Source organism: Telmatherina bonti (assembly GCF_933228915.1).
Source record: "Telmatherina bonti genome assembly, chromosome: 3".
Taxonomy (NCBI): Eukaryota; Metazoa; Chordata; class Actinopteri; order Atheriniformes; family Telmatherinidae; genus Telmatherina; species Telmatherina bonti.
Genome location: NC_136621.1, coordinates 41,137,535 through 41,162,468, shown reverse-complemented (window position 1 = coordinate 41,162,468; position 24,934 = coordinate 41,137,535). Strand labels below are relative to the sequence as shown.

The following is a 24,934-nucleotide window of genomic DNA, read 5'->3' as shown; positions in this document are numbered from 1 at the left end:
GGGCGCTTTAGCGCCACCAACTGGCGGGAAAACGTCAGCTCGCGACGGGAAAAAAACGAATTTCTGCGACTTCTACAGGTTTAATTTATTATTCTTACATAATCTCATAAACATATTCATAACTGCAGTCAGTTTCTGCAAACTCACCAAACATATTTTCCCCTCAATCTATTTAAAATCATTTCCCCCAAATGTCTGACTTTCTGCTCCAAACTCAAGTTATTTTATTTAGTTGAACCATCAGAACTGTGATTATTCTACGTATATATTCTAGTTTGTTTGCGTGTTGATTGTATTATTTTATTTTTTTTTATGTTTACACTTTTCTTACATATGTTTATTGTTATCAGATGACTGCTGCTGTAACAGAAAAATTCCCTCGTGGGATTAGTAAGACTAAGTGATTAAAGTGGCTTTTTAAAAATATTTATCATTAAATATTTATTAAATCTTCTATGGTTTCTTACAGCTTTTAAAAAAGATTGGAATTTTTTTGAAACTGCATGAAAACTGATTTAGTTGGAGGCATTATCTAACTGAATATGCTGTCTTATCTCCAAATTCTACCTCTTTAACGTGTCAAAATGTGTATTTTTAATAGATTTGGTAACATTACGGTTCAGTTTTCTTCTATACTTCAAAACTCTTGACTTCATTAAATATTTTGTACTTTGATTAGTTTAATTATATAAAACTGTTGTAAACAGTTGTTTGCAGTTCAGGTAAACTGACCTTTCCCAGTCAAGTGAGAAAGATAAAATGTAGTCTTCTGTTTCATCCCACCTGGTGACGGACCAGTCCTCTGGACTCTGGTCCTCTGGACTCTGCTTCTTGTCCATCGCAGATACACCCCACAACCGCAGTCATCAGAGTATTTCTGATTTCCCTCAGAAACAGCAGCAACACAAACGTATAAAATTTTTTTACTTTCTTCAGTCACCAAACATTTGGCCCCCGTTATTAAATCTCTGTTATAAATTAGATATGTACATCATTCATAGAACGACACGTCATATGACATCGTACAAAACGCTGAAAACATGATCGCCACAATCAAAACCTTGTTTTTGCCATGACCACTAAAAGCAGTTCCCATCGCAGCAGCCCCAGGAAAGCCCCAACCCTTTTTATTCCTTTTGTTATTCCAGACAGGCGGCCGCTCGGTCGCCCGGTTGCCCAGGCGGTCCGAAGTATGCTGTTGTTCCCACAAATAAAAGCACAGATAAAAGCAAAGAAACAGAAAAACACCAGTCAGAAAGAATGAGTTGCAAGTCCGGATGGGTCGTCACACGGACCTGGAGTGATGCGGAGACCTAACCAAGTCCTGTTGGAGCAGCTTCTTTCAGGATTTTTCCTTCATGTTTGTTCAGAAGTTGATGAAACTGAAACGGACGGATGTTTTTTTTTCTGTTTTCATAATTTACAGACATAAATATGATGATGAACAACGAAGTCACGAGCGACTGGTCCAGACTCGGACCGCCCACAACAAGCACTTCTGGTCCCAGTAAATCCTCCTCCGGTCTCTTTGGGAAAGTGAGCTAATCAGAAAAACAAAGTTTAACTTCTGAATCAAAGTTTAGGAAAGAGCAGAGATCCCCAAAGATCAAAGAGACACCCAATGTAAACTCAACCACCACAGAAGGTCGGAGAAGGTTCTGGTTTGGTCCCACAGATCCTCCTTCCACCTGCATGATTCACGATACTGAAAAGGCATGAGCCGGCTGGAAGGAGCAAGTGAGCCGAAGACTCGGCTTCTTTTAGGGTTCTGATGAAAGCCCCCGTTTGCCATCCAGCTTCCAGAAGCTTCATCCAGTCCTCACACAGCTACGATGTTGTTCATCTCCCATTTCTGAGTGGTTTTACTGGTGTCACAGTCGGATATGAAGACTTTGTGCAGCAGGTCGGAGCGGTCTAGACATTTCCCTGGAAGGACAAGGACAGTGAGCATCGTGGTGGACAAAGTTCATCATACAGGAAGAAATGATTTATTTAGTCCCAGAGTCACATGGCCGTATCAGCGAGGTGTGTGATTCCAATAAGACACCGAACTGAGCCTGATCATTAACATTGCCATGACGATTCTCTCCCAATGACAGTCTCATATTTCGGCTGATTTTGGGCTCGGTGGACCCTTCGAACAACCAGCCACTGTTTGAGAACCAGATATTGTATCTACACAATTCTTGGACAGCGATCAGCAGATGGGCCGGTTTGATGTATGTTTTATGACTTTAACGTCTGCTGTGTCGTCTTTATGGCACGTTAAAACCACACCTCACATTCTCACTCAGTGTGGGGGGAACTCTGGCGTGAAGTTTGTTTGAGACATTAGCTTAACAACGGTGAAGCGCGACATCACCCTCGAGTACCGACGTTCCCTTTGAAATCTATAAAACTCCAAGAAACTTAAACCACAATTGTGTCAAAACTATAAAAGATATCAAAAGGTCCTTTCAAACACAAACAGTTGGATCTTTCTTCATTTGTTTAAACTTTAAATGTTGTCTCTATGTGAAACTATTCCCAAGCTCCAACAAGGGCCTGGTTTCCCCCTCGGTTTGGCAAAACATTCATTTCTACTGAAGAAATTTCTTCTTATTTTAAACAATTTTCATAAAAAGCAAAGAGTGGATTGCAGCCAAAACATTTCTCCTGATCTCGTTGCATGTTTTCAAGTATTTCTTGCAATGAGTTCCAAACAGAAATTAATGACGAAAGCAAGGCAACAATGAACACATGATGCATGAGAGACTGCCAGATTTGTGTATTAATTCCTGTAAACCATCTCTGTGCCGTCACATTGTTACGCCGCCATGTTGGGAGGCTAAAAGCTAGCTGCTGTTATCCAGTGACTGTTAATTAGCCTTTAGTTGTGTCTCATCCAGCATGGTTCCAGCAAACTTCACACTTTCCAAAGCAGTTCAGCTCTGATGTGTTCATGTCAGACAGCTTGTTGGGGTTCCAGACCTACATGATCCCCTACATCGTTTTACAAACCTCCAAAAAGTCCACCTGATGGAGGTTTAGCTAGCAGATTTAGCTTCCCAGCACATTTACAATGAGGTTTATTAAAGTCTGCTGGCAGGATGGGAATCAGACCTCCAGCTGGAGAAAGTTCCCCAAATAAAGTGTTTCCTCTTCATGTCCAAGTAAAAACCATCAGATGCAGAAAACGTTAAGGTGATGTAGAAATGAGGGACGGTTTTATTTAGGAGTTAACGTTACTGTGAGGAAACATTGGTATTTTATGGCTGTTTATTAAATTCATTAACACTGAAACTCTCGTCTCCATATCTGCATTTCCAACACGGTGAAAGTTGAATCTGTCAGATATCCAACCATCTTTATGATGGTACTTATAAAATACATTAAACATGAAGTTCAAATAAATAAATCTTAAATAAAATTAATTTCTTTAGATGTTTAAATACAAAACATTTAATTGAGAAATTTATTTAATAAAGTTTTTGATCTGCTTCTATTTTTGTGAAAATTCCACCGCCTTCATCCGTGTTTGGCTTCTAGATGCTGCTTTAGTGAGAAAGTTTTAGAGTTTCAGTGATGGATAGTGTTAGCTAACGTTAGCTATCATAAGCTAATGTTAGCTAACACTCTCCACACACCACTCGGCTCTGTCTTGTCACAAAGCAGATTTAATAAGTTGGATTATTTCTGCCTGTAAGAAGGGTTTGGGACCATATTTGTCCAATTTTTTCCGTTTTAAATACTTTTTCTTCACCTTTGCGACAGGTTAACGGCTAGCTGAGTATCTTCTAATTATTGTGGTATGTTGCATAGCTAACTGACATTACCACCACCAAGTGGTGGGAAGCCACATTGCAACGTAGTTTATCATGGATGATGGAAATATTTCTAGTGCCTGGTTGATAAGTGACGCTGTCCTGCAGCTCTGACAGCCCGCAGGGGCTAAGCTTAAGGTTTTTGGGGCCATTTGGGACGCACTTGAGGCGGAGACATGATATTTACTTATATTTTCCAGTTAGTGTTAGGGAAGCAGACACCCTCCCCACCTTTAAGACTAGGCTGAAGACTTATCTCTTTGATAAGTCCTATAGCTAGGGATGGTTAGGGTTCTGCCGGAGGTTTCCTTCCTGTTAAAAGGGAGTTTTTTCCTTCCCACTGTTGCCAGTGTGCTTGCTCACTGGCAACAGATTGAGTTGGACTTCCAACTCAATCTGTTGGTTTCCTTATATAGGCTGTTATGAATTGGCTTTCATTATGTTTTCTTCTCTGTCTGTAAAGCGACTTGAGATGGCATTGCTCTGATTTGACGCTATATAAATAAAGTGGAATTGAATTCCAAATAAAGCTAATGTCCAGCAGGACTGTGTGACTAGCAGGTCAGGTGTGTCCATATGCTGACCTGTTGGCATGTGAGTGAAGCGATGGAGATCCTGGAAAGAGAAGGAAAGACGTTTTTAATCCCCTAAGTGTGCAACAAAGAGTCCAAAGTCATGTTTCAGGTTGCTGGCGTCCCACCTTGAAATACTTCCATTCGGTGTACTGCTTCTGGTCGCAGTGCGTGATGATGACGGCGGAGCTGTCTCCTCGGGTCAGACACTGGTCATACTGCATCAGCTGGTCAGCTTCGTTGATGCGGAACAGCTGCACACATACAGATGTTAGCAGAGCAGTTCGCTTCATTCAGACTCTACCTGAACACACACAGGTCTGGCCTCCACATTTACACACTGATGATGCAGCGGGAGGAGGAACTTCACAGTCTGGTCTGGTTTTTGGGAGGTGTTGGACTGTGATCCTGATCTCCGACTCTTTTTGGGCCTAGTCAGGATCTGAAGGTGTCTAGTCTGGACCTCCAGTACCCGCTGGGGGGTCTGCAGGGTCTGTGGAGGCTGTTTCCAGTCTTAATGCTACGTGGAGGTTGACAGGTCGAGTCTGACCAACCTGGTCAGAAAATCCCTCAAAATGAACTGAGCTTTAACCTCCGCCCCTTTAAAATGGCAATTCTGATTGGTTTGTGAAATAATGACAACAGTCTGAGCTTCATGGTGACTTCACCGCTGTCAACATTAAACACCACCTCATGAGGACACACTAATAACACAATGCTTTGTGCGGTTGTTGCCACGGTGATGAGGACACACTGATGCCAAGACTGTCCTCGTCGTGCGGCTGTTGCCACGGTGACCACAGCCTGCATCAACAGCTGCTCAGCAGGTGTTACCTGGTTGCCTCCCATCCTGTGACAGGGACCGATTTCCACGTTCCCGCCGTTGGTGTGTCCCATGCTGTCGATACAGTAACTGGTCTCAAAACCACGAATCTGCAGACAAATGACACAAACCAGTCATACCAGCGAAACCAGTAGCTCAACATGCTTGTGGATGTGTGTGTGTGTGTGTGTGTGCAGGCTTACCTCTCCCCATTCAACATTTTTGGGGGGAAGCGGGTAGTGCAGCGGGATGTCATAAGCGATTTCCTCCATGAACCATTTGAAGCTTTTGCATCGATGTTCCTCCCTGAAAACAGAAAAAAAAATCTCAGGAATTTTTACTGAAAGAATCAAACTGGTGACGTTAACGACAGGAAGGAGCTGCAGACCAGATCCAGTCCTCATTTCTTTAGTTTCATCTGTGGAAACCAGAAAAGAGCCACGTGATTCCCTGTTAGTCGTTGGCAGTTAGCTGTTAGCCGTTGGCAGTTAGCTGTTGGCAGTTAGCTGTTGGCAGTTAGCTGTTGGCAGCTAGCTGTTAGCCGTTGGCAGTTAGCTGTTAGCTGTTGGCAGTTAGCTGTTAGCCGTTGGCAGTTAGCTGTTGGCAGTTAGCTGTTAGCTGTTGGCAGTTAGCTTTTAGCCGTTGGCAGTTAGCTGTTAGCTGTTGGCAGTTAGCTGTTTGCAGTTAGCTTGGCATATCACAGTATGGAACACAGACTGCATAAGGAAAGGCAGCGCCACCGTCATGTCACCTGTAGGTTTCTGAAAACCTGAAGGGAAGCTCACTGGGCGATTTCCACCATCTTGGCAGCATCATGCATGCTGTCGCTCCCGGGAAAAAATGGGCAAAGAGAAGGAGCTGGGAGGTGAGCATGAGGATCACTGACTACAACCTGCCTGTAGCTAAGCGCTAACTCAGCTAAGAGAGTAGGTGGGCTAACGCTAAGTCACGCTGTTAGCCGACTTAAAAACCGCGGTTGTTTTACACTCTTCCAGGAGCGGGATGTTGGTTACCTGTAAATCAAAAGACAAGCCCCTAATTTTCCTGAATTTCTATATTAAATAAAATCTAAATGGATGAGCTACAAAAAAAAGTTGTCATGAAGGTAAATCTGACCTATTAAACCTAAAATATTTTGTAGCAGGATTCAAACGTGTTTATTTCGGCTGTAAACATGTTTATTTCTGCTGTAAACATGTTTATTTCTTCTGTGAAGTTGGTCTTTTTAACATGGGAGTCTATGGGGATTTGCTTGGTTTTGAGTCCCTAGTGGATGAATTGGGAACTGCAGTTCTGACTTCACTTTTAACCACCAGAGGTCACTGCTTGGCATTGAGGAGGAAACTGGACACGTGGAGGACTAAAAAACTAGCTAGAGGATCTAAAATCCAAGAAAGATCTGAACCAGAACCTGAGAGGTGAATGTGGACCTTCAGACGATCCATCAACTTTTTGCTGAAACCTCCATGAAAGTCTCCATGGAAACGTGCATGTTAAAAAGCCGGAAACGGTTAAGGTTGCATGTCCCAAGAACTGGACTGAATGACAGAAAGCTTCTCTTAGAGGGTTCAGACCAGATCAGATCTCCTCTTTCAAGCCCCTCAGAACTGGACAAACGGACTGGTTTACACGTCTGCCCACGTTTCTGCAAACAGCTGCAGCTGTTTGGTGTTTTCATGGACTTATAAAAAGAAATGAGGCTGGACCAGAACAGAAGAGGACTGCTAACCTCCTCATGACCGTGCAGCTGTATGAGCCAACAGGAAGCATGAAAATAAAACCTGAAGCGTTTCAGATCACTGATGTCTCCGTAGGCCAGAGTCAGAGTTTCCGGACGGCTGGCGTAGAAGTAGTCCTTATATTCATCCCACCACACCTCCACCACCCGGACATAGTTCTGTGGACACACATAAACATGCATGAGTAAGTCTAGGTGTATCGCCATGACAACAGTGACATGAACACCATCTTGTTTGAGATGTGGTGGTCCTACCTTCAGTGTGGGTGAAGATCCAACATGTGCAGGAGGCGGGTTTCCCTGCCATCCCTGCAGCCTGTAGATGTGACCGACCCGAGAGCACGGGACGAAGAGCAGCTGCCCACCACACTGCCAGATCTGCACACAGCACGAATAATGTCAGAACGGTGCCAGATTCCCGGCGTGACCAACACCACCCATTCATACCCACCTTATAAGAGATTTCAAAATTCTCTCCTCCCCAGATCTGAAGTCCAGGATCATAAAGACCCAACTCAAAAAAGAAGTCTCTTTCTATGGCAAAGAGACCACCAGCCATGGCTGGAGACCTACAGGCACACACACACACACGTATGAACACCCATCTAAGCACATACACAACCCTAAATCTAGACAAGAGGTGAAACTTCCTGTAAAATGTGAATAAACCAGAACCTCATCAGGTCATATTTTCTTCCTAGTAGAAGAATAGAAGAATAACATCATGTCCGAAGTTTCACCGTGTGATGGAAAATAGCTAATTTTGAATTTGATGGAGGAGCATTCGACAATTTACAAGTGTACCCAGAAACAGGTTGTTGACCGGTTTACTCGGGAACAGGTCGGTGACATAACAGTTTACTTGGGAACAGGTTGCCAACACGATGATTTACTCTGGAACAGGTTGGTGACAACAGTTTACTTTGGAACAGGTTGCCAACGCGACGATTTACTGTGGAACAGGTTGGTGACATAACGGTTTACTCGGGAACAGGTCGGTGACATAACGGTTTACTTGGGAACAGGTTGCCAACGCGACAATTTACTCTGGAACAGGTTGTCAACACAATGATTTAGTCGGGAACAGGTCGGTGACACTACGGTTTACTCGGGAACAGGTCGGTGACACTACGGTTTACCCGGGAACATGTCGGTGACACTACGGTTTACTCGGGAACAGGTCGGTGACACTACGGTTTACTCGGGAACAGGTCGGTGACACTACGGTTTACTCGGGAACAGGTCGGTGACACTACAGTTTACTCGGGAACAGGTCGGTGACACTACGGTTTACCCGGGAACAGGTCGGTGACACTACGGTTTACTCGGGAACAGGTCGGTGACACTACGGTTTACTCGGGAACAGGTCGGTGACACTACGGTTTACTCGGGAACAGGTCGGTGACACTACGGTTTACTCGGGAACAGGTCGGTGACACTACGGTTTACTCTGGAACAGGTCGGTGACACTACGGTTTACTCTGGAACAGGTCGGTGACACTACGGTTTACTCGGGAACAGGTCGGTGACACTACGGTTTACTCGGGAACAGGTCGGTGACACTACGGTTTACCCGGGAACAGGTCGGTGACACTACGGTTTACCCGGGAACAGGTCGGTGACACTACGGTTTACTCGGGAACAGGTCGGTGACACTACGGTTTACTCGGGAACAGGTCGGTGACACTACGGTTTACTCGGGAACAGGTCGGTGACACTACGGTTTACTCGGGAACAGGTCGGTGACACTACGGTTTAGTCGGTGACACTACGGTTTACTCGGGAACAGGTCGGTGACACTACGGTTTACTCAGGAACAGGTCGGTGACACTACGGTTTACTCGGGAACAGGTTTGTGACGCAATGGTTTACTCTGCAACAGGTCGGTCATTTGATGGTTTAAGTGGGAACAGGTTAGTGACAAGACAGTTTACTCGGGAACAGGTCGTGACAGGTTTACATGGCAACATGTATTATCTTCTCCTCGGAAGAAAACGTGACCTGATGGTTTATAAATGACTGGATTATGTGTTTATTTACGTTTTTACGCAGCGTCCCACCTCTTTTAGAGCTCAGGTTCTATGAATGATGCTGTATGAGGTGCATCACTGTGACTGAAAAACATTAAATCTGAATATTTAAATAATTTAGCTTAAACTGAACACTCGTGATCAATGACAAAGTGATTAGGGAAAGACAGGTGAAGATGGAGGTACCAGCCCGAACCAAACCCAACCCAACACCAGAGACTGGCCTGCAAACTCAAACTCAGACGGTTCCTGGATGTAGACCTGATCAGGAGAGGCTGGAAGGCATTCCCACAGCTCAGAAAAGACCACGTATCAGTGCAAGTTAACCTAGAAGCTTAGCCATGTTGGCGTAAACCAAGCGAACAGGAAGAGGAAGCAGAAAGCGCCGCAGGAAGCTTAGGCTGGGCTCAGCTGGTTAGTGTGATGCTTCTAGATCATATCAGGGTTCCTGCAGGTTTCAGCAAGTTCAATTTAAGACCTTTTAAGACCTTATGAATAAAATTTTACACCAGTACGACGTATTAATGCAAAATCCTTTCATTCTTAGCAATGTAATTATCAAAGAACATTACATTACACTCTATGTTTCCTACTACAACTGTGACGAAATGCTTTTGTCCTGATTTGATTAGATTAAGATTTTCTGGGTGCTGATTTGATTGAACGAAGAGAACAAATGGAAGTATGCGAACGGAGACATACGTTTGAAACGGAGATCCTTTTTTATGTACGCAAGGCAGTGAACCTTTAACTGTATTTTACGAAGCTGATACTTCTCAGGAATGTAAAAAAAAACATTTTCATAAAAACTACTGGAGAGTTTTACTTATAGCGGACTGTTTCCGAACCGCAGCATCAGAAAGCATAAACTAAAACTGAATTTAACAGCTGGGTGTTTTGACTTTAAAGGCCTTAAATTAAAGTTCTGAATTTAGACATTTTACAACCTCTCAGGAACCCTTTTACATGTAAAGCACACAATATTTTTCATCTTAATTGGAATTCAGGAGAGATCTGAATATAAACTGTGTCCAGCCCTAACGTCAGCCTTATCATGAGGAATCTTTACGTCAGGCTTCTCTGCTCTCCCAATGTCCCAACCAGTCAGACAGCATCGGTTTTCTGTACCTATATGGCTCAGTTTGAGTTTTTCTGAGTATTTTTTCTTTGTCTCCCAGAGGAACTCTCTTCCAGAGCATGCTCCAGTCCCAGGCTCCTCTAGCAAAGCCGTCGCTGTCTCCTCCACCCTGGGGCTCGAAGGTGAACCTCTGTCCGTGGATGGAGTCGATCAGAGGCACCGTACAGACCGTTCTGACACAGTGGGTGTGGGGTAAGGCATACGGGACACATGGGGAAGGTGACGGGGTTGTGAACCGAGACACGGTGCGGGGTCAGACAGGAGGGATGGGAGGTGGAAACAGAAAGAGACCAGGGATGAGCTTTGACATGCAGATGGTGGTGTGTATGTACCAGTAGGGCTGGGTGGTGTGTTTTCTCTTGGCCTTCTCTCTCTGGCTGAGAGGAACCCGCTTCCAAAGCAGACTCCAGTCCCACGCTCCTCGAGCCAGGCCATCCTCATCGCCACCCTGCTGGGGCTCCATACTGTACTCATTACCATCTATATAATCTATCAGTGGTACTGTACACACTGTCCTACACACACACACACAAACATACACACACAATTCATTTCCACTTAATGAGGACTCATTTTGTTTTCTGTCACATATGAACATGTTTACCTGGTTTATACACTAAGAAGCCATTTTACCATTCACCTGCTTGTTAATCAGCCAATCACACTGCAGTATTTCAGCTCAACATTCAGATGGTAGGGTCAGAATTTACTGGAAACATCATAAAAACATGGATCCATCCATCTTCTTGTCCCACTTTGGTCCACTTGAGTATTGCTGCTACATGGTGATGAGGTGGACCGGGAGATTCTCATGGTGATGAGGTGGACCGGGAGATTCTCATCATGATGAGGTGGAACGGGAGATTCTCATGGTGATGAGGTGGAACGGGAGATTCTCATCATGATGAGGTGGAACGGGAGATTCTCATGGTGATGAGGTGGAACGGGAGATTCTCATGGTGATGTGGTGGAACGGGAGATTCTCATGGTGACGAGGTGGAACGGGAGATTCTCATGGTGACGAGGTGGAACGGGAGATTCTCATCATGATGAGGTGGAACGGGAGATTCTCATGGTGATGAGGTGGAACGGGAGATTCTCATGGTGATGAGGTGGAACGGGAGATTCTCATCATGATGAGGTGGAACGGGAGATTCTCATGGTGATGTGGTGGAACGGGAGATTCTCATGGTGATGAGGTGGAACGGGAGATTCTCATGGTGATGTGGTGGAACGGGAGATTCTCATGGTGATGTGGTGGAACGGGAGATTCTCATGGTGATGTGGTGGAACGGGAGATTCTCATGGTGATGTGGTGGAACGGGAGATTCTCATGGTGATGTGGTGGAACGGGAGATTCTCATCATGATGAGGTGGAACGGGAGATTCTCATGGTGATGAGGTGGAACGGGAGATTCTCATGGTGATGTGGTGGAACGGGAGATTCTCATGGTGATGTGGTGGAACGGGAGATTCTCATGGTGATGTGGTGGAACGGGAGATTCTCATGGTGACGAGGTGGAACGGGAGATTCTCATGGTGACGAGGTGGAACGGGAGATTCTCATCATGATGAGGTGGAACGGGAGATTCTCATGGTGATGAGGTGGAACGGGAGATTCTCATGGTGATGAGGTGGAACGGGAGATTCTCATGGTGATGAGGTGGAACGGGAGATTCTCATGGTGATGAGGTGGAACGGGAGATTCTCATCACGATGAGGTGGAACGGGAGATTCTCATCACGATGAGGTGGAACGGGAGATTCTCATGGTGATGAGGTGGAACGGGAGATTCTCATGGTGATGAGGTGGAACGGGAGATTCTCATCACGATGAGGTGGAACGGGAGATTCTCATGGTGATGAGGTGGAACGGGAGATTCTCATGGTGATGAGGTGGAACGGGAGATTCTCATCATGACGAGGTGGAACGGGAGATTCTCATCATCAATGTGCAGCAACTGTGTGATGCTTTATGGCAATATGGAGCCATATGTCTGACGAATATTTACTTGTTCAATCCAACAATCTACCAATCCAGACTGGTTCCAGAAGGTGGACCTGGTAAAATGGCCTCTGGGTGTAAACAATCCACATATCTCCATGTACACGTATTAACTCATTGGCTGCCAAAGAAGCTGAAAACCTGTATGGAAAGCCAATAGGGCCAGGTGTGCACGTCAACATTTCTCCAAACTGTGCCCTCCGGGGAGAAGTCTCGCCGGCAGCTCTGAGATCTGCTACAGCGATGTCTGGCAGCCAACGAGTTAAACAGAAGACAGCCGCTATCAGTAGATATCAGTGTGTCACAGTTTGCATTTGCTCCTGCAGCTCCACCTGGCAGCTGCAGGAGCTACAATAAACCGTTAATAACAGACACATTACACCTGATATTACACCTGATAAATGACATCATAGCCCAACAGAGTTAATGAAACAGGTGCAGCTGGCTCCGTGGACAGCTGTGGTCTCCGACATCTGGATAATAAAGGTACAGCTAAACAGCTACTGAGGGTTAAAATCATTATTCATGTTAAACATTGATCTTCAGAGCAACAACACAAACATTTATAAAAAAAACAATTCTGGCCATTGAGACAGTTTGCTGCTGATAAAGTTGTATGTTTTTTTATCTGGAGCGGGTTGCCTGAAGTCCTGCAGAATATCACATGAACCATAAAACCCCATCAAACATGAACCTGTGAGAGTCCCAGGTGGGAGATGTTACAGTTTAATGAGAGCAGCACCAGGCCTGACGGATGTAAGGCTTGACAGGTGTGCCTGTGTGTGTTACCTGTCTTTTGAAATAGGTGCAACCAGCGGAGCGTACCAGTTGATTCCAACCTCACAGTGAGCATCTAAGTAGATCAGAACCTGCAGCACAGAAAGACGAGAAGCAGTACAAACCATCACATGGTGTTCATACACACCTCGTTCTATCGTCACATGATCTGCAGCAGATTAAAGCTTGTTCAAGCTGCAACCTCAGGTGGTTAAAAGTGAAGCCTATGTGGAAGTGCATAAAACTGCAGTTCCTCCTTCATCCACTAGGGGCTGCAAAACAGAGCAAATCCCCATAGACTCCCATGTTAAAAAGACCAACTTCACAGCAGAAATAAACATGTTTACAGCAGAAATAAACACGATTACAGCAGAAATAAACACGATTACAGCAGAAATAAACACGATTACAGCAGAAATAAACATGTTTACAGCAGGAATAAACGTGTTTACAGCAGAAATAAATACGATTACAGCAGAAATAAACATGTTTACAGCAGAAATAAACATGTTTACAGCAGAAATAAACATGTTTACAGCAGTAATACACATGTTTACAGCAGAAATAAACATGCTTACAGCAGGAATAAACATGTTTACAGCAGAAATAAACATGTTTACAGCAGAAATAAACATGTTTACAGCAGTAATACACATGCTTACAGCAGAAATAAACATGCTTACAGCAGGAATAAACATGTTTACAGCAGAAATAAACATGTTTACAGCAGAAATAAACATGTTTACAGCAGAAATAAACATGTTTACAGCAGAAATAAACACGATTACAGCAGAAATAAACATGTTTACAGCACAAATAAACATGTTTACAGCCTGGTACAAAAATCCATGTTAGGTTTAATAGGTCAGGTTTACCTTCATGACAACTGTGGGGGGAGTGAATTTTTTTGTAACTCTCCCGTTTAAAAGTAATTTGATCTCGAAGTTCGGCATATTTAGGGGCGTGTCCTTTTGACTGACAGGTACCCCATCTCCTGCTTCAAGTCAGAAGACAGAAAAACCGCGGTTTTTAGCCGGTTAACAACGTGACTTAGCTTTAGCCCGCTTACCTCCGTTAGCTGGTTAGCTCCTGTTATCTCCGGGTTAGCTCTGTTAGCTTTTAGCTACAGAAAGCTCGGAGTTCGCTCGATGTCAATCATCCACCATGACGCTCACAGCCCCCCTCTCAGCTCCACATCTTTGACCATATTTGAATTTTCCGGGAGAGACGACACGCATGCCCCTGCCAAGATGGTGATGGTAGGAACCGCCCACCGAGCTTCAATTCAGCTCTTCAGAAACCTACGGGTGACGACACGGAGGCTCCGCCCATCTTTTATATACAGTCTATGGGATTTATTCAGTTTTGGAGCTCCTAGTGGATGAGGGGGGAACTGCGGTTTCTGGCTTCACTTTTAACCATCGGAGATCACTGACTGGTTAAGACAAGTCCACCACATCAACGATGACAAAATTAGATAATTTTGTTCTTGCAGCCTCAAGAACAAGAAAGAAAAACTCCTCTCTTCTGGTCGAGGATGGAAAAGGAATAACGACTCGGGTCATAGGCCGGCAGGTGAACTCATACCTGTCCTTTAGTGGCCTTCTTGGCTCCGATACTCCGGGCCTGGATCAATCCTTCTCTCTTCTCATTCCTGAAGAGTTTTACAAGACCGTTCCACTGTTTGATGTATTCCTCCAGACGCTCCTTCAGATGGACTAGACACACACAAACACAAAAAATACACTTATTTATATCATTCAGCTGTTTGGACTTTATGGAGCCAAACTAACAGCAATCCAGAAAACCCCGAGAGGTCAAATGTCTCAAACCCATGTTCTGGTCTCTTACTGAACCAAGTCCCTGTTCAGACCGAGTCTAGCAGACTATCCTGGTCTCTTACTGGACCAAGTCCCCGTTCAGACCGAGTCTAGCAGACTATCCTGGTCTCTTACTGGACCAAGTCCCCGTTCAGACCGAGTCTAGCGGACTATCCTGGTCCATCACTGAACCAAGTCCCCGTTCAGACCGAGTCTAGCAGACTATCCTGGTCTCTTACTGGACCAAGTCCCCGTTCAGACCGAGTCTAGCGGACTATCCTGGTCCATCACTGAACCAAGTCCCCGTTCAGACCGAGTCTAGCAGACTATCCTGGTCTCTTACTGAACCAAGTCCCTGTTCAGACCGAGTCTAGCAGACTATCCTGGTCTCTTACTGGACCAAGTCCCCGTTCAGACCGAGTCTAGCGGACTATCCTGGTCCATCACTGAACCAAGTCCCCGTTCAGACCGAGTCTAGCAGACTATCCTGGTCTCTTACTGGACCAAGTCCCCGTTCAGACCGAGTCTAGCAGACTATCCTGGTCTCTTACTGAACCAAGTCCCTGTTCAGACCGAGTCTAGCAGACTATCCTGGTCTCTTACTGGACCAAGTCCCCGTTCAGACCGAGTCTAACGGACTATCCTGGTCCACCACTGAACCAAGTCCCCGTTCAGACCGAGTCTAGCGGACTATCCTGGTCCATCACTGAACCAAGTCCCCGTTCAGACCGAGTCTAGCGGACTATCCTGGTCCACCACTGAACCAAGTCCCCGTTCAGACCGAGTCTAGCAGACTATCCTGGGCCACCACTGAACCAAGTCCCCGTTCAGACCGAGTCTAGCAGACTATCCTGGTCTCTTACTGGACCAAGTCCCCGTTCAGACCGAGTCTAGCGGACTATCCTGGTCCATCACTGAACCAAGTCCCCGTTCAGACCGAGTCTAGCAGACTATCCTGGTCTCTTACTGGACCAAGTCCCCGTTCAGACCGAGTCTAGCGGACTATCCTGGTCCATCACTGAACCAAGTCCCCGTTCAGACCGAGTCTAGCAGACTATCCTGGTCTCTTACTGAACCAAGTCCCTGTTCAGACCGAGTCTAGCAGACTATCCTGGTCTCTTACTGGACCAAGTCCCCGTTCAGACCGAGTCTAGCGGACTATCCTGGTCCATCACTGAACCAAGTCCCCGTTCAGACCGAGTCTAGCAGACTATCCTGGTCTCTTACTGGACCAAGTCCCCGTTCAGACCGAGTCTAGCAGACTATCCTGGTCTCTTACTGAACCAAGTCCCTGTTCAGACCGAGTCTAGCAGACTATCCTGGTCTCTTACTGGACCAAGTCCCCGTTCAGACCGAGTCTAACGGACTATCCTGGTCCACCACTGAACCAAGTCCCCGTTCAGACCGAGTCTAGCGGACTATCCTGGTCCATCACTGAACCAAGTCCCCGTTCAGACCGAGTCTAGCGGACTATCCTGGTCCACCACTGAACCAAGTCCCCGTTCAGACCGAGTCTAGCAGACTATCCTGGGCCACCACTGAACCAAGTCCCCGTTCAGACCGAGTCTAGCAGACTATCCTGGTCTCTTACTGGACCAAGTCCCCGTTCAGACCGAGTCTAGCAGACTATCCTGGGCCACCACTGAACCAAGTCCCCGTTCAGACCGAGTCTAGCAGACTATCCTGGTCTCTTACTGGACCAAGTCCCCGTTCAGACCGAGTCTAGCAGACTATCCTGGTCTCTTACTGGACCAAGTCCCCGTTCAGACCGAGTCTAGCAGACTATCCTGGTCTCTTACTGGACCAAGTCCCCGTTCAGACCGAGTCTAGCGGACTATCCTGGTCCATCACTGAATCAAGTCCCCGTTCAGACCGAGTCTAGCAGACTATCCTGGTCTCTTACTGGACCAAGTCCCCGTTCAGACCGAGTCTAGCAGACTATCCTGGTCTCTTACTGGACCAAGTCCCCGTTCAGACCGAGTCTAGCAGACTATCCTGGTCTCTTACTGGACCAAGTCCCCGTTCAGACCGAGTCTAGCGGACTATCCTGGTCTCTTACTGGACCAAGTCCCCGTTCAGACCGAGTCTAGCAGACTATCCTGGTCCATCACTGAACCAAGTCCCCGTTCAGACCGAGTCTAGCAGACTATCCTGGTCTCTTACTGGACCAAGTCCCCGTTCAGACCGAGTCTAGCAGACTATCCTGGTCCATCACTGAACCAAGTCCCCGTTCAGACCGAGTCTAGCAGACTATCCTGGTCTCTTACTGGACCAAGTCCCCGTTCAGACCGAGTCTAGCAGACTATCCTGGTCTCTTACTGGACCAAGTCCCCGTTCAGACCGAGTCTAGCAGACTATCCTGGTCTCTTACTGGACCAAGTCCCCGTTCAGACCGAGTCTAGCAGACTATCCTGGTCCATCACTGAACCAAGTCCCCGTTCAGACCGAGTCTAGCAGACTATCCTGGTCTCTTACTGGACCAAGTCCCCGTTCAGACCGAGTCTAGCAGACTATCCTGGTCTCTTACTGGACCAAGTCCCCGTTCAGACCGAGTCTAGCAGACTATCCTGGTCTCTTACTGGACCAAGTCCCCGTTCAGACCGAGTCTAGCGGACTATCCTGGTCCACCACTGAACCAAGCCTAGCGAACTAGTATGAAACACCCTAAAAGGAACATGGAAACGACGAGTGCGAGGACTTTGAGGGCTTGAGGAACACCTACGGGGGACATAGAATTTGATGTAGGATGTAGACGTAGGATTTGATGCCTGCACGGCTCTGAAGGAAAGAAGCCCACCTTTGTTGCTGAAGTCGTCGATCATGACGATCTCAGCCAGGTACCTCCTCGGCGTCCTCTTGATGACGCTGTGGACGGTCCTCATGAGCGTCGTCCAGCCCTCGTTGTGGAAGACTATGATCACGCTGGACGTCAGCAGCCTGTCGTCATAATGCCAGAACTTACACCTGGAGAGGAGACACGAGGGACGTCATCCACAGCCTCCAGCGGACCAAAAGCTCCGGGTGTGTTTGGAAGAGTGGATTAAAAACCTTTCCAGGTGGTTTCATCCAACCACAAACACACCGGTCAACCTGAACCACGGCGCCATCGTTGCCTGCCGTGTGTCTCATAGATACGCTATCATCATACTGGTCATGTGATGAACTGCAGGTATTTGGCCTGAGTAGATGTACAACCACTGTGGAGGGAAGAGAAAGTTCCCACTTTTGAACCAGCAGTGAAAGTGTCGTCTGCAACCACTCATCTGTCAGCCAACACGCCTTCTCTGATTGGTCGATCCACCGCATCCGGGTATTAAAAAATTTGCTCAGTTATAAAAGATAAAAGAAAATTGCTGGAATTTCATTCCTGATGTAGACGTTCTCGATGTGGATGTTCCCGATGTGGACGTTCCCGACGTGGACGTTCCCGATTACGTTCCCGATGTGGACGTTCCCGATGACGACGTTCCAGAAGATTTTCCCAATGACGACATTCCCAATCTGGACATTCCCGATGACGTTCCCGATGTGGACATTCCCGATGACGTTCCCGATGTGGACATTCCCGATTACGTTCCTGATGACGACGTTCCCGATGTGGACGTTCCCGATGTGGACGTTCCCGATGACGACGTTCCCGATGACGACGTTCCCGATGACGTTCCCGATGTGGACATTCCCAATTACGTTCCCGATGTGGACGTTCCTGATGACGACGTTCCCGATGTGGACGTTCCCGATGACGACGTTCCCGATGTGGACGTTCCCGATGACGACGTTCCCGATGACGACGTTCCCGATGACGACGTTCCAGAAGATGTTCCCGATGACGACGTTCCCGATGACGACGTTCCCGATGTGGACGCTCCCGATGACGACGTTCCCGATGACGACGTTCCAGAAGATGTTCCCAATGACGACGTTCCCGTTGTGGACGTTCCCAATCTGGACATTCCCAATTACATTCCCAGTGTGGACGCTCCCGATGACGTTCCACTGATCCGATAACAAACATCGCCGTGGGAAACGTCCGACCCTTCAGACAGCACGTTTACTCACATTTTAACCACATAAACCCGTCGCTGGTTCTGGCCCAGAGTTCCACCTGCATGTTCGTCCTCAGAACAGCTGATAAAACGTGTGTGTCTGTATCTGTGTGTGTGAGTGTGTGTGTGTGTTCTTACTCGTCATGCCGGAGGTCACTGATGCTTCTGTCCAGTGAGATCATGTCACTAGCCACCATGTTGAAGCCAAACTCCTTGATGGAGGTCTGGATGGAGTCTTTGTACTCTGGACCGAGAACAAACGGTTTGCCTTCCTCTCCAGGACCACCGGGGACCCCTGGAGGTTCAGGCTCCTTGGGCTCAAAGTTTCCCAGCATGCCTTTCTTCAGAACGGGGCTGGTGTAGTCATGTGTGTGCAGTTTGAAGGTGACATACTGCTGCTGGATGACCTGCTTCTGGTTGGGCTGCTGGTCCTGGAGTTGGTCTGAGCCGCCTGGAGACAAGGGAACATACCAACTGAGGTCTGCGCGGGGGAAGCTGTTTTTATAAACATGGGAACTAACGTCCCACCCATTCACAGACTGCAACACAAAGGTTGTAACACATAAGAACCCAACACACGTGTGTTCCAGTGTCTCACCATGTTGGAGTCTGATGGAGTTCAGGTCCACCTCCACCCCCTCCACACGAGGCCAGGGCACCACGGCCTTAAACTGACCCGCCAGGTCTCCTCTGGGCAGCAGGCTGTCCTCCTGCATGATGGAAAACAGGCTGTTAAATACACGTAAAGGTTTGGCATCCATGGCTGCACTGGGAAGCTGCTGAATCCGTCAGGCTTCAGGTGAAGGACGGAGGCGAGGAGCAGCTGCATCCTGTTGCTATAGCAACAGATAAGAGCGGTGTGAGGTATTCTAGCCAGCTAGCAGCACAGTATGACGACCGAACCACCAACGTCTTTGTTGAGATAACATTCATAACATTTTACTGACACTTGTGTAACTTCTGCTCCCATTAAAACCAGTAAGAGCCTGTTTGAAGCCTGCAGACCAACAACTGGGTTTCCAGTTGCAACAGCGGATCATTTAATTTAATCAAACCTCAGAGTCTGCGTCCATCAGCTGACTGCTGGGGTTGTTGTTTACATTTATGTTCTGTCAAACAGCACATATTATTAGTATAATATTAGTAAAATATAATATCATTAGTATAATATTAGTATAATATAATATTAGTAAAATATAATATCATTAGTATAATATTAGTATAATATAATATTAGTAAAATATAATATCATTAGTATAATATTAGTATAATATAATATTAGTAAAATATAATATCATTAGTATAATATTAGTATAATATAATATTAGTAAAATATAATATCATTAGTATAATATTAGTATAATATTAGTATAATATAATATTAGTAAAATATAATATCATTAGTATAATATTAGTATAATATAATATTAGTAAAATATAATATCATTAGTATAATATCAGTATAATATTATTAATATAATAAATATAAATGATGAATAAATGTTCCTGTTCGGGAAGGTTGTCTGACTGGATCAAGGCTGAGGAACAAGTCCTGTTCAGACCCCACAGACCAATGCTGTAGTTCTGCATGGTGAACTGGGGGACCCCTGGACACCCTGCTGTTTTCTCGGGGCCCCTGTGGCCCTCCCGGGTCTATGTGGTGTACAGGCACAGTCCAGCCGGTTCCAACCACACCAACAACATGAAACACAACCCTTCCTCCTCATGGTGACATATGCAGATGTGAATCCTGGAATCTACCTGGAATCTGCTGGGAAGTTGTTGGGAATCTACCTGGAATCTGCTGGGAAGTTGTTGGGAATCTGTTGGGAAGTTGTTGGGAATCTGTTGGGCATGGAAGAGCAGGTCCAGCCTATCAGGACTGCAGGGAGCCTGTGCTATCATGGGGGGTTAGCTGGCATCCCCGCTGGCACCCCCCCAGCCCGCTCCTTACCCTCTTCCCGAACGGGTCCTGGTCGCTGGGTGTGGGCGACAGAGACGACCAGAGCAGGACCAGACCCAGGAAAGTCCCGATGACGAGCAGACTCCGGAGGAGGAATCCCACCTTCAGCCTCATGCTGGAAGCTAAGCTAGCTGTCCGGATGCTAACAGCTTTCCCGCGCTGCGCTGATCAATAACAATGATCAATATCTGCTGATATTCCTCTCTGTGTTCCGCACGACTCCCAGATTCTTTCTCATTTCCTGGTGTTTCCTTCTGATCCGGTTCAGATCCGGTTCCTGTTCCCACTGAGCAAAGCTAACCCGGAAGTTAGGAGCTGTGACGTAAGGGTGACGTCCCAGCCGAGGAGCGCGTTCCGTAAATATTATATTATATTATTATATTATATTATATTATATTATATTATATTATATTATATTATATTATATTATATCATATTATATTATATTACATAAATAACAGAACAAAATCCATTAAAAGATGAAAACAGAACATAAAATATGAACTAATTAAAGGAAGTAAAAATTTCAATAAAAGGTTTTAGAACAGCAGTCTAACTACAGGCACGTATAATCATTATTATACCGAGATGAATGCAGGTAATTGATCAGTTTTATTTAACAATTATGAGAAGATAACAGAAAGCTTTTGTATGTAACTGAATGACCTACGTTGGACCCACCTCCTACCTGCAGCCACGCTGGCTTTCAGGTGGAGAAGCTGAAGTTCTGGTCCGTCTTCCAGCAGGACTACGTGGCTGGAGTTTGTAACGGAGGAGAGTCTGGTTCAGCTCTCCTTCCTCCCCTTAAACCACATCAGCACAGCTGTTTGTCACGGTATTGGTTCTAGTCTGGGTCTTTAGGTCTGGTTCTGGTTCTTTTTGTCTTTTAGGGTGTGTTTCTTTGTGTTGACGTTTTCTGAGACGTTCTGTGTTTAATTTGTTTTCAGAGCTTCAGATGATCAGATTCAGTTTTTTCGAGCAAATGAACTTGTTTCTAACGACACAAAGGAAATCTTAGTTCTGACCCAGTCCAGCTGGCGACATCCTTCTGGTCAGACAGTTAAAGCATAACCAGTTTAATGCACACATCTAATCAGTGTTTTCCAGGAGCTTTCCCTTCTGAACATGCAGATATGTGGTTGTTTGCAGTCAGACGGGAAAAGCTAGTTGCCACGCAGCAGGCAGACAACACCCAGCAACAGTCTGCAAACGTCTCCAACCGTCAGCACATCCCTACGCCTCGGCTTACCGGCTGCTTCTGTTTGCATAAAGCCCAGTAAACATTAGGTCTGTTTGGTCTCGTCACCTCCCAGTTGAGCCTCCTTACCGCTACTGGTTAAACTCTTCATAAGACCGCCGAGCTTCATCTTATCTTTCACACACTCAATAACATGAACTTCACACACATTTACACTTTATTGGAACCATCTTTTCTCATCGAATATGGAGTTTTATTTAAATTCAGGCAAAAAAAACAAATTATTAGACATAAAAGTTACTCTAACTTGCACAAGAAGCCGTATAAAACATATTCATTTTCATCTTCTGCCGCTTATCCGGGGTCGGGTTGCGGGGGCAGCAGCCTAAGCAGGGAAGCCCAGACTTCCCTCTCCCCAGCCACATTTGCCAACTCTGCGGGGGGGATCCCGAGGCGTTCCCAGGCCAGCCGAGAGATGTAATCCCTCCAGCGTGTCCTGGGTCTTCCCCGGGGTCTCCTCCCAGAGGGACATGCCTGGAACACCTCACCAGGGAGGTCCAGGAGGCATCCTGACCAGATGCCCGAGCCACCTCAACTGGTTCCTCTCGATGCAGAGGAGCAGCGGCTCTACTCTGATCTCCTCCCGGATGACCGAGCTCCTCACCCTATCTCTAAGGGAGAGCCCGGCCACCCTGCAGAGGAAACTCATTTCAGCCGCCTGTATACGAGATCTCCTGCTTTCGGTCACGACCCACAGCTCATGACCATAGGTGAGGGTAGGAACGTAGATCGACTGGTAAATCAAGAGGCGGTGAAGGCGGTGGAGGCGGTGGAGACGGTGGAGGCGGTGGAAGTGGTGGAGGTGGTGAAGGTGGTCAGTTGCAGCTTTAACCAGTCCATTTTATCTAGTGATTTTTTGAGCTCTGATTGTGACGTTGATGAGTTTGAATTTCGTCTTGATTCGCTCTGTGTGTCTATTTTGGACAGTGTGGCTCCGCTTAAAGCTAGGCGGGCAAAGCCTAAATCTGAGCCTTGGTTAAATGAGTCCACTCGCGCTGCGAGACGTGAGTGCAGGAGAGCTGAGCGCAGGTGGAAAAAGGATAAGTTGCAAATTTCTTTTCAAATGTTAAAGGCCAGTCTGCACAGATATCAGAAATGTGTAAAATTAGCCAAGTCAAAATATTTTTCTGATATGGTTACTGCTAACAGGCACAACCCACGTGCTCTCTTTAATTTGGTGAATGCTTCTCTTAATGTCCCCCAATCTGACAGCCTTGAAGCCTCACATAAAGTGTGTGAGAACTTTTTGAACTTTTTTGTGAATAAGGTTGTAACCACAAGGGCTCTTATTTCCCCTCAATCTGTCTGTCTGTCTGACTCTGTCACATGCACTGCCTTATTCTCTCAGTTGGAGCCTGTGACTCTCTCTATTTTGGAGAAGGTTGTTAGTGGAATGAAGCCTGCGGGCTCACCTGATGATTCCATTCCTCCGCGCCTCTTTAAAGAGGTGTTTCCAACCATAGCACCCTTTGTTGTACATCTTGTGAATGGAAGCTTGGTAAAAGGAGTGGTGCCAAAATGCTTTAAGCACGCTGTTGTTCAGCCATTAATAAAAAAGTCTGGCCTTGATAACAATGATCCTTCAAACTTTCGTCCAATTTCTAAGCTTCCATTCCTGTCCAAAATACTAGAGAAAATTGTATTTTGTCAATTGAAGGCATTTCTGGATGCACATGAGATCCCTGAAGTTTTTCAGTCTGGTTTTAAAAATTTGCACAGCACAGAGTCTGCTCTACTTAAAGTCTTTAATGACATTTTGATGTATACTGACTCTGGTCATACTGTTGCACTGGTTTTGTTAGATCTGACCGCTGCGTTCGACACAGTGGATCATGAAATCCTCCTGTGCCGACTTGAGAACACAGTGGGCATTCACGGGGCTGCCTTGGAGTGGTTCCGTTCCTACTTAGCAGATAGGAGTTTTGTGTGAGATTGGGTGACTTTGCTTCATCCTCGGCCCCCTTGAATTGTGGCGTGCCGCAAGGATCAGTCCTTGGTCCGCTCCTTTTTTCATTGTATCTGTTGCCGCTGGGGTCTATTCTCTGAAGGCTTGGTGTGTCTTTTCATCTTTATGCTGATGATAGCCAAATTTACATTCCCCTCAAACATCAAGAAAGCTTCAGTGCCACTGAACTCTTAAAGTGCACTGATGAAATTAAAATTTGGATGTCAATAAATTTTTTGCATTTTAATGATAAAAAAACAGAGGTTCTTCTTCTTGGACCTAGCAGTGTTGGTGATGCTGTCTCAGTTAACCTTGGATCCTTGTCACAGTTTGTTAAGCCTACTGTCTGCAATCTTGGTGTGAAAATGGATCAGGAACTTAAATTGGACAAACAAATTAGTGCTGTGGTGAAAGCAAGTTTTTTCCACCTGAGACAGCTTGCAAAAATAAGGTCCTCACTCTCAAGACATGATTTTGAAATTTTGATCCATGCTTTTGTAACTACACGGATTGACTATTGTAACGCCCTGTACTGTGGGATCAGTCAGTCCTCTCTTGCACGGCTGCAGCTGGTGCAGAACGCTGCAGCGCGTCTTTTAACTGGATCTCGAAAGTCTGACCATGTTTTACCAATTTTGTCTTCCCTTCACTGGCTCCCTGTCCGTTACAGAATTGATTTTAAGATTCTTTTATTTGTTTTTAAATGCCTGAACGGTCTGGCCCCTCGCTACCTGTCAGACCTGCTGGTGAGGTATTCCCCTACACGCTCTTTGAGGTCCACAGATCAACTTCTGCTTGTGGTTCCTAAGACGAAGCGTAAACTGAGAGGTGACCGAACTTTTTCTGTTATTGGTCCCAAGTTGTGGAATAAGCTGCCCCTGTACATTAGACAGGCTGAATCGCTTCTTGTTTTTAAGTCTTGTCTGAAGACTCATTTTTTCTCTTTGCCGTTTGACTAATTTAAAGGGTTGTTTTACTATTAACAATGTGCTGATGCCCCATTATGATGTAAATATG

At 46.0% G+C, this 24,934-nt stretch overlaps 1 protein-coding gene across 2 annotated transcripts; it reads right to left on the bottom strand.

The window, feature by feature from the left end:
* Window positions 1-956: 956 nt before the first annotated feature.
* galnt7 (UDP-N-acetyl-alpha-D-galactosamine: polypeptide N-acetylgalactosaminyltransferase 7) lies at window positions 957-20,942 on the bottom strand. 2 transcript variants are annotated; one of them, XM_079238309.1, is made up of 15 exons: window positions 20,706-20,942; window positions 19,350-19,461; window positions 18,890-19,202; window positions 17,503-17,669; window positions 14,473-14,603; window positions 12,898-12,977; window positions 10,437-10,619; window positions 7,388-7,505; window positions 7,192-7,314; window positions 6,980-7,095; window positions 5,402-5,504; window positions 5,210-5,308; window positions 4,504-4,629; window positions 4,388-4,418; window positions 957-1,926 (listed from the first exon to the last, which is right to left on the bottom strand). In XM_079238309.1, exons 1-15 carry the CDS (start codon window positions 20,826-20,828, stop codon window positions 1,820-1,822), a joined length of 1,932 nt encoding a protein of 643 aa, XP_079094435.1. In that variant the 5' UTR covers window positions 20,829-20,942; the 3' UTR covers window positions 957-1,819. The 2 variants fall into 2 exon arrangements, with proteins under 2 accessions (XP_079094435.1, XP_079094434.1); XM_079238308.1 differs by lacking the exon at window positions 10,437-10,619 and adding an exon at window positions 10,095-10,277.
* Between the last annotated feature and the right edge of the window lie 3,992 nt (window positions 20,943-24,934).

What these genes read in the sequence shown, in the direction of transcription:
- galnt7 (XM_079238309.1), bottom strand. Translation starts at nt 20,828, where the DNA reads ATGAGGCTGAAGGTGGGATTCCTCCTCCGGAGTCTGCTCGTCATCGGG. An exon ending in AGGACCCGTTCGGGAAGAGG is followed by an intron (nt 19,462 to 20,705) that starts GTAAGGAGCGGG and finishes TCCATCATGCAG; the next exon opens with GAGGACAGCCTGCTGCCCAG. An exon ending in GATCTTCACCCACACTGAAG is followed by an intron (nt 7,096 to 7,191) that starts GTAGGACCACCA and finishes GTGTGTCCACAG; the next exon opens with AACTATGTCCGGGTGGTGGA.